The sequence below is a fragment of the Kogia breviceps genome, chromosome 2 (assembly GCF_026419965.1).
Source record: "Kogia breviceps isolate mKogBre1 chromosome 2, mKogBre1 haplotype 1, whole genome shotgun sequence".
NCBI classification, from domain to species: Eukaryota; Metazoa; Chordata; class Mammalia; order Artiodactyla; family Physeteridae; genus Kogia; species Kogia breviceps.
The window spans coordinates 112,113,356-112,127,470 of NC_081311.1; the positions used below are offsets into that span (position 1 = coordinate 112,113,356).

Genomic DNA, 14,115 nt, shown 5'->3' on the forward strand with positions numbered 1-14,115 from the left:
TCTGTGGGTTCAGTAAATTCAACCTATCATGGATATGGAGCGCCATGGTAGGTTGTTTCTTACACATGCTAAGTTCATTTCTAACTCATAACTTGCCATTCTGTCTACTTGGAAAGCTCTTTCCTCACATAATCACATAGTTTGCTGTCTCTCTTTATTCAGTTATCTTTTCAAATATCACCTTTCTAGAGATGACTACTTTGATAATCATAACTAAAATAGTACCTTCCCATAACTGCCCATTTCTTATATTTTGTTTTCTATATAGCTTTTATAATTATCTGACATGATGTATCCTACATATTCTATCCTATACAGGAAGGTAAGTTTCATGAGAATTGGAACTCTCTTCACAAGGGCAGGAATTTATTTCTTCAGCATCTGGAACAATTTCTGTCACCAGGTGAGTGTTCGATTAGTATTTGTTAAATCACTGAATTGAGACACACCTACATAAATAAACTAAATCCCAATGATTGCTCCTTCCTATAAGAGTAAAAACAATCTACTTGGAGGAAAGGGCATAAGGCACATTAAAAGTAATAAAAATATAAGTACCAAATATAAAGTTTCAACTATGAAAGAGACTGCAAAGCCTAATTGTTAAATAACATATGCTATAGAAAATGTATTGTGTCCTTTTTGATGGGGATGTAGTGGGAGGGGGTGGGGGATGGCACAAAAATCTCTGAGGCTTCTGCAGGATGAAAATGTTTTATTGAGGAAGTACTAAACTTAGACCTTAAAAGACTGGTAAGATTCCTCTAGGTATACAAAAGTTGGAAGGGCATTCTAGATGAGGGATCTGGGAGGAAAATGGCATAGGAGAAAGAACAGGAATGCAGAAAAAAGACCTGAGCTCCTGAACAGTCCTGGAATTACAGAGAGTAGAGACTGGTAGTTTAGATGACATGGCTGGAAGGGAGATTAAAGCCAGATTGCAAAGAGCTGTGAGTGTCTTTCACAAAAATTGTTTATATGTTCCCACCTGTCTATCCATTTAGTCTCTCATCCTCTAGGATATTACCATCTATCCCAATATCATTAACATGTAGCTATAAAAACACCCTAACACAATGTTATAAACTGTCAAAATTTCATGCAGGTGAAATCCTACTAATAGCCTTATAACTTAGGTAATTGTCAAATAACATCCCCATAATATACCAGCAGTATGGTAAGAACCTGACTTTCAAGCTGGGAAAGTACAACATGAAATGTTAATGACTTTTATAAAATCATACTATAAATTATTTTATCCACTTGTAAAAATGATTATATTGCCAGCAGAACTAGAAAGAATGGCAATACTATTATACTTAGCACACTACTTCACATTTTAGATTGTGTGGGACACATATCATACCTGTGGGTCTCTGTAAATTCTTTTGTACTAAAATTCTTCTCAGAGTACCATCCATGGCTGCTTCTTCTATGTGGGAGTGGTCCCCAACAATGGTCCAGTACATCATCCTGAAGAGATAGGTCAAGTTGGTTAGCCTGGTGAATGTGCTGTTACAACCCAAAACAGGGTCTCTTCAGACCCTGTGCATCAGAATCACCTTAGAGTCCCTGAAAATTGCCTGAAAAACCAGATTTCTGGACCCAACTCTAAACCTACAGAGTGAGTACCTCTAAGAGGGGGTCCCAGGAGTCAACAATTTAAAAGTCGTACCTATTCCCTAAAATTTGAGAGCCACTGTTTAATAGGCTCACTTGATAGGCAAAGTTCAATTTTGAAAATTTCCTTAAAATTTTAGAAGAAAAGTATTTCTAACACTTGAAATTATCTTCTTGTCATGACAGAATATTCATTTTACTATAGATGATGCATCAATATGCTTTTGTTTTTGATATAGTAACTATTTTCTCAGACTTAAATAATTTTCTCACTTAGAAGACACCACACAACATAATTCTAGTAAGTAAACAGCAGTTGCCTCTTTTTACTCAGGATCTAATGATCCACTTTATGGGTGACTAGGAGTTTTATTTAACATTTCCGTATTTCCTTTTTGGTCATTGCTTATAAATAAAAAATAAGAGAGTAAAAAAGGAAAAAAATCAAGCCAAGTAAAGGGAATATTTGTGTTAAATTGTTTAAATTTGTTTATACATAGGCCTCCATTGTTTATTACCAGAAATAGCCCAAATCACTAATATTCTACACTTAACATGTTTAATATTATTTTTAATGTCTCAAAAATTCGATTTTAGATTAACTACAGTGGTTATGTTTTTCACATCAGTTTAATTAATCTGAATGCATACATAACATATACACATACACTAAATGTATAAAGTAGCAACTGTTCAGGAAGAAGAATATATTTTGCACCACCATTTGGTGTGAAAAGGACATGTTTTTGTACAGAAGGAGTAGAGGGATTTTCAGAATTCTTGTGAATCTATTATATGTTGAACACTCTTCCAGAAACAACACTACAGAGCATAGGTGGGTCAATCTGTAAAAATGTATACTCATTTCAAGAAATATAAATAACCAGGTTGTTAACCTACCCTCTTTTAGGATTTACAGCAATAGCATAGGGTTCTCCAGCCATATTTGTTAAGAGTCTGGTGCAGTTGGGGCCATTCAGCTGTCCTACGTTGATAGAGTACCTCAGACTGGTCCAGTGAGTAGTGTAGTAACTGAACCAGTGCATTCTAGAATGGTCAGTCCAATAGATATTTCCAGCAACCCAGTCAACTGCAACGTCCCTGGGCCTTTTAAATTCAGGACACTAAAAGAAAACAAAACAACAAACCACAGTATTTTCAAAAGCAAATTGGTGGAGTTTTCTATATCTATACATTGAGATTGTTTGGGAATCTTATTAACATGGTCAGGTGTTAATTGTTACATACATTTTAAAAAATCCCCAACATACTTTATTTTATTATTAGTTTTTATAGATGTATAATTTCACAAATCCTAAGTATACAACTCACTGGAGTTTTACCTATCACTGCCCCTGTTTAACCACCACCCTACTAGAATACTTCCAGAATTGTAGAAGTTTCACTTGTGACCTCTCCCAGTTAGTATTTCTTAGAATAAGCATAATCCTAACATCTAAATCATAGATTAGCTTAAACAAATCCACATAAACAGAATCATACTCTTCTATTCCTGACTTCTTTGACTCAACATCATGTTTGTGAAATATACCCATACTGGTGTGCATGTCAGTTATTAATTGCTTTTTATTTCTGGATAATATTTCAGAATATGAAATATTATTATTCATGAATATATATCAATTTGTTTACCATTTTACTGGTAATATATATTTTGCTTGTTTACAATTTTAGGCCATTACAATAAAATTATGAATATTCTTTTACGTGTCTTTTGGTGGACACAAACTCTCATTCTGTTGAGTATTTAATAAGAAATAGAACGGTTGAGTCTTAAGATATACTTATGATTTCTTAAATAGATAGGGCTAGAATTTCTTTTTTCAAAGAGTCTGTACCAATATTCACTCTTTTCAGGAATTTAAGAAAGTTCCAGTTGCTCTACATCCTTACCATATATAATTTGATTTAAAATCGAAAAAGAAAGTTAATACAAATAGACACATTTGGAGAGATACTATATTTAAATGTCTTTTGAGGAAAGTTACAATCTCTGTCATTTATATTAAATCTGCTAGCTTGGATTTTCTGTGCAATACTATATTACTGAATTATTGTGAGACAAAGGTATGAGGGTTCATTGGAATAGACAGCAAGGAAAATAACGTATGCTGTGCCCTTCAATTAACTTTATCACTTTGAGCAGGAACTAGTGTAGTAATTAATTTGACGTGGTCAGGTTTATTGTGCATAAACAAAAGTGAGAAGAAATTCTCAGGGGTATTATATCAAGAATAGAAACAATTATTTGAAGGTCATTATAACTAGACATGTAGTCAATGTGTAAGAGCATTGTTAGGACCTGGTAACCAGTGGAAATATGGGTTTTTAACACATGACTGTTTCTTCTGTGATTTACTAGTCAACACATTTTATTAAAGAGTGGGCTTGGATTAAAAGAAAACAAATCAAACTTCTCAAAAAGAACGTGAGATGCCAAGAAACAGGAATTACAAGTCATTGTCTGCCATGTGATTACTGAGATCTCAAAGAAGGAAATGGCTTGAACTAAACACAGAACTCACAGAAATTTCTAATGACCTTTATTATCAATCTTTTCACTTACTGGTTTAAAAACTAAAATTATGAAATTTTACAGTAATCTACTTCTCAACTCTAATAATAAATACTCTCCATCTACCCAGTGATATCTCATAGCTAACTGAAGTTAAATGAAAAGCACTCTACAACACAACATGGTCTAAACATGCCATATAAATAATATTCATAAATGGGTAGATTATAAAGATTTGTCCTAGCCAAAACACAAAATAATTTTCAAGTGTTCCAATATTATGTAAATTAACTGTAATTCTTTTTTTTTCTGATTTGGCAGCACTTAAAAGTAAATATATTAAGTGGTATAGGCTTGTCAGTGTAAGTCATAAATTTATACAGATGAGAGACAATGGGAAAAAATAACCATTATAAACTGTGTAAAGCCTGCTGGAGCATATTATCATTTTTTAACACCACTAGAGCAATCTTTTAGCATGCAGAAATATGATATCAGTTGTCTAGCAGGAACATAGAAAAATACCTATTTTGGCTTTATCAGATGTTAATATACATACATAATTTTCTATCCTAACAGTATCCTTTCTAAAATAGGACATGTTTTATGCAAAGCTTCATTTTTTTGAATTTAAGATTTTTATTTTATTTCTCTCATGCTCAAAACAGGGCTGATTATCTTTCCATTCTATATTTCTACACCTGGACTGCTGACAATTAAAACCTCAGATTCCTAATGATCACAGAACATTCAGAAGTTTGATTTTGTGATACTTTTGCAGGTAAGCTGGCTGGTGAAAATTCTATTAATGGTGAATTCCAGAAGGATATGTCAAACTTAGATCACATTACTAGAGTGAAGAATATGGCTTAAGGAAAGGGAAAAATGTTACTTTTCAATGCTGAGCATAAGAGATGCTGAAGAGTTATAGAGTCATTTAAATCTATACAGATATTCTCTGGTTCCTTGATCAAGGAATCCCTAATGTCATTCTGGTATCAACTAAAGTAGTTAGAATATGGGATAAAGGATGGTCAGGCCCAATAAATTCAACCTAAAGTCATGAATCATCAGTGACAAGATGATTCTCAGAGAATAATGGCAGCAGGGTGAAGATGTTACTATGTGTTCATCCTCAGTGACTCATAACATACTGAATGCTCAATTATTCTCAACACTGAAAAGAGAAGAACTGAACAGAAGAAGAAGAAGAACAAGAGACAGAAATAGGATGGTCTTGTTATTAAGGAAACTATGGCGAAATTAGGAAATCACCTCTATAGTGAGTTCTATAGGAAATAAATAATCCCTTTCTATTGCTCACTACTTCACCAGGATTGTGAATAGCATTAGCCATCTAAAAGGGATTCTCATATTGAATGAATGTTGGTTGGAGAGTGGCAGGCAAATTCCTGTTGGGTCTTATGGAGAAGTTCAAAATCAATCAGGTACATACAAAAAGTGGGAAAACACAGAAAAAGTAAACTGAGGTTCTTGGCATGGAATGGAGACTGACATGAAAAACAGAAACAGATAGTTAAGCCATCTGTCTCTAAAGAGACTGAAAACAAAACAACCAAACACATTAGACTGGAAATACGAAGAAAACATGAAACTCTCATTTGCCCCTTTGGCTAGCACTCTAGACAGACAGGCCAAAGAACTAGAGACACTAATGAGATACGTCATGTTTAAGAGACTGCAGAGGCATGTGGTTACCCAGACAACAAAAGGCATTGCTCATATTTTTGCACAAAGTAGAAGACAAATTTTGACTGCTTCCTCCAGACAGATGATTTCTTTCCTAATAAGCTCTCTAAATACACAGACAAAGTTTTGAGTCCTGAGGCATTCTTCTTCACAGAGATATATTAGTCAAATGAAAGAAATGCTTAAAATCTTACAGAAAAAATGGCAGCTTGATTGTAACAAAATCAGAGGTTACTGCTTTAAACTATCAGTCCTTTACAGCTATGGATGGTAATATATTGGCACAATTTCAGCTTCAGTAAACTAAAGATATGTCACTGAAGGCATTTGTTTTAAATCAAGGAAAGAGGAAAATCTATGAAAGGAGAATGCAAACATTCAAGCCATGGAAATGCTATCTTTTGTAAAACAAAATTCCTACAGTTAGCAATATAATTTAAGAAAATATAGTTAACACAAGGATAGATTGAAGTGGTCATATATTTCATTTGTTCATGATTTTTCATCTTTCTGTATATCTAAGAAAAGAAAATTCAGTTCATTTTGCTAAAGTTAATTATCCCGATGCAATGCTAGTAAAACAAAAATGTGAAGACACTGTAAAGAACTTGTGCTTGTGTGGTGGGAGGAGTCTACATTCAATAGACAACATCCTGAAAAGATCCAGGTTTGTCTTTGGGCTACAAGGTCAATACTGTATGTGATCTTATCATTTTTTAACATGCTCAGTGTTCTTTAAACTTATTTGTTATGATTTACCACTCACCCTCCATAAAAAGCAAAACCCACTCTCAAAACCTTCATTCACACTACCAGCTAAACAAAAGATATCATGGAAGACTAGAAAGCACACATTTGAAATCAGAAACTTGGTTTAAGAGCCAGTCCTAGTTTCTCTATAAATTATGTGGCACATAAAAATAAAGGATTTGAATTAGATGACCTGTTAAAGTCTTTAGCTTCTAAACATGAAATTATATAACAGTTTAAAACATTATCCATTCTTTACAAATCTTAAGGATGCGTCTAATGCTAAATATGAATTTTCATGCATTAGTCAGTAAGTGAAAAATGTGTTGATACTTATGGGGCAAAATTGACATCATCTCCCTATGTGAAAGACCTGGAATTAAGAAAGCAAGGTGCCTTCTGATGTTTACAGTTTAAACAAGCACAACAGCTGAGATGTAAGGCAGAACTATCTGAAAGCAGATATTGCAAAATGGTACGTTGAGGACTAAATTTAAGTTAAAGTTTAAAAAAAAAAACCTATGAAGTAGATTCTAACTTTAAAATTAAGAGGATATCACTTTAACAAATTAAACTTTTTTTCTCTTAAAAATTAAGGATAAATAAGATAGTATATCAAAAGCAGGCCAACATTCCAGAGTAGCAGAGTCAATCAGCTGCTTCTGTTTAAATGAAATACATCTTCAGTTTGCCTCTCTCACCTGGATCCCTAATGTTCTGTCCAACCTGTTTCATTCATTTAACTTACCTATATAGCTGGTTTGCAACCCATGCCTTAAAGAGATAAAAGAATTCGACTTTAATGAATAAATCATGCATCTATAAGAAAGGGGGTTAAAACAGCAATAAACACATGGATAAAGAAGAGTCAGAGAAGCAAATGTTGAGAGTGTGTCTCCAGAGTCATTAGGTAAGCATCTTGTAGATAAACTGGAATACTTATGTAGCAGATATGTAAATGTGTATGTATATATATATGAATATGTACACATAAATCCGGCCCTTATAGTTCAATGTCTCTCCATCAAGTTCATTCAAATTATGAATATGTAAGTGTATGTGTACATATACATAATACTGAATTTTATATATCATTTTCTGTCCTGCTTCATTAACATTAGTTTCATGCTGTTTCATTACACCCTAGATAAACTAACAATCCATTTTTTTGAAATTTATTTTATTTATTTTTTATACAGCAGGCTCTTATTAGTTATCTATTTTATACATATTAGTATATATATGTCAATCAAAATCTCCCAATTCATCCCACCACCACCACCCACCTTTGGTGTCCATATGTTTGTTCTCTACATCTGTGTCTCTATCTCTGCCTTGCAAACTGGTTCATCTGTACCATTTTTCTAGATTCCACATATATGCATTAATATACGATATTTGTTTTTCTCTTTCTGACTTACTTCACTCTGTGTGACAGTCTCTAGATCCACCCAAGTCTCTACAAATGACCCAGTTTTGTTCCTTTTTATGGCTGAGTAATATTCCATTGTATATATGTACCATATCTTCTTTATCCATTCATCTGTCGATGGGCATTTCGGTTGCTTCCATGACCTGGCTATTGTAAATAGTGCTGCAATGAACACTGGGGTGCATGTGTCTGTTTGAATTATGGTTTTCTCTGGGTATATGCCCAGAGAAGTGGGATTGCTGGGTCATATGGTAATTGTTTTTAGTTTTTTTAAGGAACCTCCATACTGTTCTCCATAGTGGCTGTATCAATTTACATTCCCACCAACAGTGCAAGAAGGTTCCCTTTTCTCCACACATCTCCAGCATTTGTTGTTTGTAGATTTTCTGACGATGCCCATAGTAATCCATTTTCTAAGTCTAAGCAGAATGTGGAATAATAATGAGGTCACCTTGTAGGCTACTTCCTGGGCATACAATTGACATTCTTCAGATGGTAGTCAGTCTTTTTGTGAGCCTGTGCTTTCAAACATTAACAGTTAGTTCAGTTAGGCCTTTAGGAAGACCTGAAAGTGCATTATGTAGGCTGAGATCTCTAATACCTAAATCAGACCAAGACCAATCTCAATGATCACAATAATAATAAAAGTGACGTCTTCTTAATAAAGGAACTTTGATTCATTAGGGTAATTAAGGGAGGCAGAGAAAATAATGCATATTATAATTGTGAAGTTTCATTCTTGTGAATGAAACATGATCTATTTATGGGTAGAAAAAATGTGAGTATATATGTGTATATTCATGGGTATGAAAGAAGATGGGAGGGGCGTGGTAGGAGATGAGGCTAAACATCATGGAGAGGCTTGTAAAACAATGATTTTTCAATGGAAATCCATTTGAATGTTTTAAGTAGGGAGATACGGTGATGAGTTTAATGTTCTAAGATTATTTTGGCTATGGTGTGAAGAATGGCTTGGGGATGGGCACCAAGGAGATACCGGAAATTCAGAGGAGGCTTATTCAATGGACTCCAGAGGGGAGAATGTGAAAGTTTAATCTAGGCTTTTGTGAGACAAAAGTGGAAAAAATGGGATATATCTGGAGATAAAAATATTTAAACTTGTGATGAATACCAAGGATGAGAAGAATAACTTTTAAAGGATAACTTTCAAGATTGACAAGCTATTGCCATGTCTCTTCAAGATTTTCAATTAATTTATTGCTTCTAATTTAAAAAATATGACGTACTTTATGACAAGGCCTGTTCTAGATGCTAGGATTACAGTAGTGGCCAAACAGTAGGGGGAAAAAACAACAACAAAAAACACTCTGCCATCTGGGAATTTATTTATAGCAAGGTGAGGTAGACAATAGATGATAAACATAATAAATGAATAAAATATATGGCAGTGAAAAAAGATAAGTATTATGGAAATGAAAAAGAGCAAGGCATTGAAGATCCCAGGATGGGAATGGGGCAGTAGATTGCAATCATCAATAAGTTATGTATTCAGAAGATGATATTTGAACAAAAACTTGAAGGAGTTCAGGAATTGAGTCATGTAGGATATCTGGCTGAAGAACATTTTAGGCCAAGAGAACATTTCAGGAATGGCCTTACATTAGTAGGTACTGATGGGTTTCAGAAATAGCAAAGCTTCCCTGGAGAAGAGTAAGGGGGAAAGTAGTAGAAGATAAAGTCAGAGAAGTAACAGGAGACCAGAACTTTTAAACCCTTGTAAGATATTATAAGAATTTCAGTCTTTTCAGTGGGGAACCACTGGATATTTTTGATTTGAGATGTGATATAATCTGATTTATATTTTATATGGAGCATTCTGGCTACTGTGTTGTGAGTAATAATGATATCAAGGAGACCAATTAGGAGTGTATTGCACTAATTCAGAAGAAAGACGATGACGGTTCAAAACTAGGTCCTTGCAGTCAGGCTGATGTAAGGTATTCAGCTCCTGGGCATACCTTGAAAGTAGACTCAATAGTATTGCCTGATTTTGGAGTTATGAGAAAAGCAGAGGGGCCAACAATGACTCTAAGATTTTTACTTTGAGCGCCTGGAAAATGGAGTTGTCATTGCATGAGATTGGGGAAGCAGATTTTGTGGATCATATGAGAAGTATATTTTTAGGCATGCTCCACTGGGGATTTTTTTTTTAAACATCCAAAAGGAAAACCAAAGCAAGCAGTTGGACAGAGCCTGATATCAATTAGGCAATTGTTAGCATGTAGTTATATGTTAAACCATGAAACAATATGAACTCTACAAGGAAGTGAGGAAAGATAGAAAGAAGAGGATCAAGATCTGAGCCTGGGGCATTCCAATGTTAAGAGGGAAGGAGAAAAGGATCTAGCAAAAGAGACTGAGAGGTGAGGAAAAAAAGAGCGAACAATAAAAGAAAAACTATACTGACGATTCATCTTAGAACTATTTTGTATTACAGGGTTTATTATTACATCAAATGAAGTAACGAAAAATCTACTTAAAGTTTAACTGGAAAGACTGATACTGCTACTATGAAGAGAAAGGTTTCTCAACTCTGACACTATTGACATTTTGGTAAGGATAACTCCTTGTGAGAAACTAATTTATGCATTGTAGGGTGTTAAGCATTTCCCCTGGCCTCTACTCACTTGATACCAGCAGCACTCCCCAGTTGTGACAATCAAAAATATCTTCAGACTTTACCAAATGTCCCCTGGGGTGAAAGATCATCCCCAGTGGAGAACCACTGATTGTAGAACCACTAAGTGCTCTCTGATGTCTGCTTCCTCCATGACTTTAAGCATTTGTCAAGATCTTTTAATGAATTTGTCTCCAAATTTATTGAACACTTCTTTATCTTCCTTTACTTGATCTTTCAGCAGTACTCTAGAAATATAACCCCAACTTCTTTTTCAAAACACTTTCTTCTCTTAGTTTTTGTGACTCTACATTCTAGTTTTCTCCTAATGCACTGGCCACTCTTTGTCATCATTTTAATCTAGCCTCAGAGCCTCGTTCCAGTCCCTCTTTACTTCCCCTGGTAATATAACCCAGCTTCATGGTTTTAGATGTCTCCTCTATTTTTCTATTCTTTAATGTAAATCTTCAGTCCAGAGATATAAGATAAAGCCTTGAATACATCACTGACTAACTGACATCTCACTTGGATCTCTTACAGGTAACTGACTTAACATGACTAAAACTGAACCCACTGTTTACCATTTTCTGTATCCATCAAATTATAGAATCCGGAAACTCAGGTGTCAGTCTGGAGTCCTTCCTGTCCTCATTTTTCACATTCATTTTATTTGCAAACATTTTTCCTTAAAATTCTACTCACTACCTTCCATTTCATTGAGACTACAATAGTGCAACATACCACCATTTCTAATTGGGAGCATAGTCCTCCTATGTGGTCTCCTTCTGTTCCAGTCTTTTCTCCCACCACATTCTTTCTCCACATAAAAAGTGAAATAGTTGTCTTAGATATAAATAAGATGGCATTACTTCCTTCTCATCTCTTAGGTCTTAGCTCAAAATCTCCTTTCTTCAAATGTGCCTTTATTGATCATCTTACTCAAAACCTACAACGTTTAAGTTTTTCTAAGTCCATTTTTTTTTTTTTTTTGCGGTATGCAGGCCTCTCACTGTTGTGGCCTCTCCCATTGCGGAGCACAGGCTCAGGACGCGCAGGCTCAGCGGCCATAGCTCACGGGCCCAGCCACTCCGCGGCATGTGGGATCTTCCCGCATCAGGGCACGAACTCGTGTCCCCTGCATTGGCAGGCGGACTCTCAACCACTGCGCCACCAGGGAAGCCCCTAAGTCCATTTTTTATTCCCCTCAATACACTTTTCAAAACGGGACATTTTTTTTTTTGTATTTATTCATTAGTTTACTTGACTTTGTCTTCATTCCACAGAATATAAACTTCATGAGGACAAGATTCTATTATCTTTATTGTATCCTAAGAACCCAACACCAAACCAAACAAAAGGAACTCTTTAAATAAAGATATGGGCATGATTGATGAAAACTTGACTGGTTCACCTTAAAATGCTATACAATCTGATCAATAACTTACTCAGTATTATTAATTATATAACCATATGTTTTATATGGTCTTATAAGATTTATGTTCAGTAAATTTTGAATATTGATCATAGCTGTTTCAGAACCATTAACTCTAATCAGATGTATTACTGAGGGACTGTCTTATGCAGTCAACAATAGTCAAGCCACAAAATGGTAATAGTGTAATATCTGATAGTTTTAGATCTCTTCCAAAGTAATTGTAATAAATGATTTTAGCTGTTGACTGGTTTGAATAAACTCAGAGGGTTTTAAAAGTATTCTTCGCAAATCAATCAACGTGATACACCATATCAACAAACTGAAGGTGAAAAACCATATGATCATCTCAATAGATGCAGAGAAAGCTTTTGACAAAATTCAACAGCCATTTATGATAAAAACCCTGCAGAAAGTAGGCATAGAGGGAACTTTCCTCAATATAATAAAGGCAATATATGACAAACCCACAGACAGCATTGTTCTCAATGGTGAAAAACTGAAACCATTTCCACTAAGATCAGGAACAAGACAAGGTTGCCCACTCTCACCACTCTTATTCAACTTAGTTTTGGAAGTTCTAGCCACAGCAATCAGAGAAAATAAAGAAATAAAAGGAATCCAAATAGGAAAAGAAGAAGTAAAGCTGTCACTGTTTGCAGATGACATGATACTATACATAGAGAATACTAAGGATGCTACCAGAAAAGTAGTAGAACTAATCAATGAATTTGGTAAAGTAGCAGCATATAAAATTAATGCACAGAAATCTCTGGCATTCTTATACACTAATGATGAAAAATCTGAGAGGGAAATTAAGAAAACACTCCCATTTACCATTGCAACAAAAAGAATAAAATATCTAGGAATAAACCTACCTAAGGAGACAAAAGACTTGTATGCAGAAAACTATAAGACACTGATGAAAGAAATTAAAGATGATACAAATAGGTGGAGAAATATACCATGTTCTTGGATTGGAAGAATCAACATTGTGAAAATGACTCTATTACCCAAAGCAATCTACAGATTCAATGCAATCCCTATCAAATTACCACTGGCATTTTTTACAGAACTAGGACAAAGAAGTTCACAATTTGTATGGAAACACAAAAGACCCCGAATAGCCAAAGCAATCTTGAGAACGAAAAATGGAGCTGGAGGAATCAGGCTCCCTGACTTCAGATTATACTACAAGGCCACAGTAATCAAGACAGTATGGTACTGGCACAAAAACAGAAATATAGATCAATGGAACAGGATAGAAAGCCCAGAGATAAACCCACACACATATGGTCACCTTATCTTTGATAAAGGAGGGAAGGAAACACAGTGGAGAAAAGACAGCCTCTTCAATAAGTGGTGCTGGGAAAACTGGACAGCTACCTGTAGAAGTATGAAATTAGAACACTCCCTAACACCATACACAACAATAAACTCAAAATGGGTTAAAGACCTAAATGTAAGGCCAGACACTATCAAACTCTTAGAGGAAAACATAGGCAGAACACTCTATGACATACATCACAGCAAGATCCTTTTTGACCCATCTCCTAGAGAAATGGAAATAAAAACAAAAATAAACAAATGGGATCTAATGAAACTTAAAAGCTTTTGCACAGCAAAGGATACCATAAACAAGACCAAAAGACAACCCTCAGAATGGGAGAAAATAGTTGCAAATGAAGCAACTGACAAAGGATTAATCTCCAAAATTTATAAGCAACTCATGCAGCTCAATAACAAAAAAACAAACAACCCAATCCAAAAATGGGCAGAAGAACTAAATAGACATTTCTCCAAAGAAGATATACAGATTGCCAACAAACACATGAAAGAGTGCTCAACATCATTAATCATTAGAGAAATGCAAATCAAAACTACAATGAGATATCATCTCACACCAGTCAGATTGGCCGTCATCAAAAACTCTAGAAACAATAAATGCTGGAGAGGGTGTGGAGAAAAGGGAACACTCTCGCACTGTTGGTGGGAAT

General features: G+C 34.8%; 1 protein-coding gene across 7 annotated transcripts in view; it reads right to left on the reverse strand.

The window, feature by feature from the left end:
• LRP1B (LDL receptor related protein 1B) overlaps nucleotides 1-14,115 on the reverse strand; it is a 1,895,525-nt gene that overhangs the window by 109,734 nt on the left and 1,771,676 nt on the right. For all 7 annotated transcript variants that reach the window (XM_067025946.1, XM_067025948.1, XM_067025945.1 and 4 more), the window contains 2 exons: nucleotides 2,521-2,744; nucleotides 1,367-1,473 (listed from right to left, as the gene is read on the reverse strand). In XM_067025946.1, coding sequence (XP_066882047.1) covers nucleotides 1,367-1,473; nucleotides 2,521-2,744 — 331 coding nt within the window. The remainder of the gene's footprint in view (nucleotides 1-1,366; nucleotides 1,474-2,520; nucleotides 2,745-14,115) is intronic.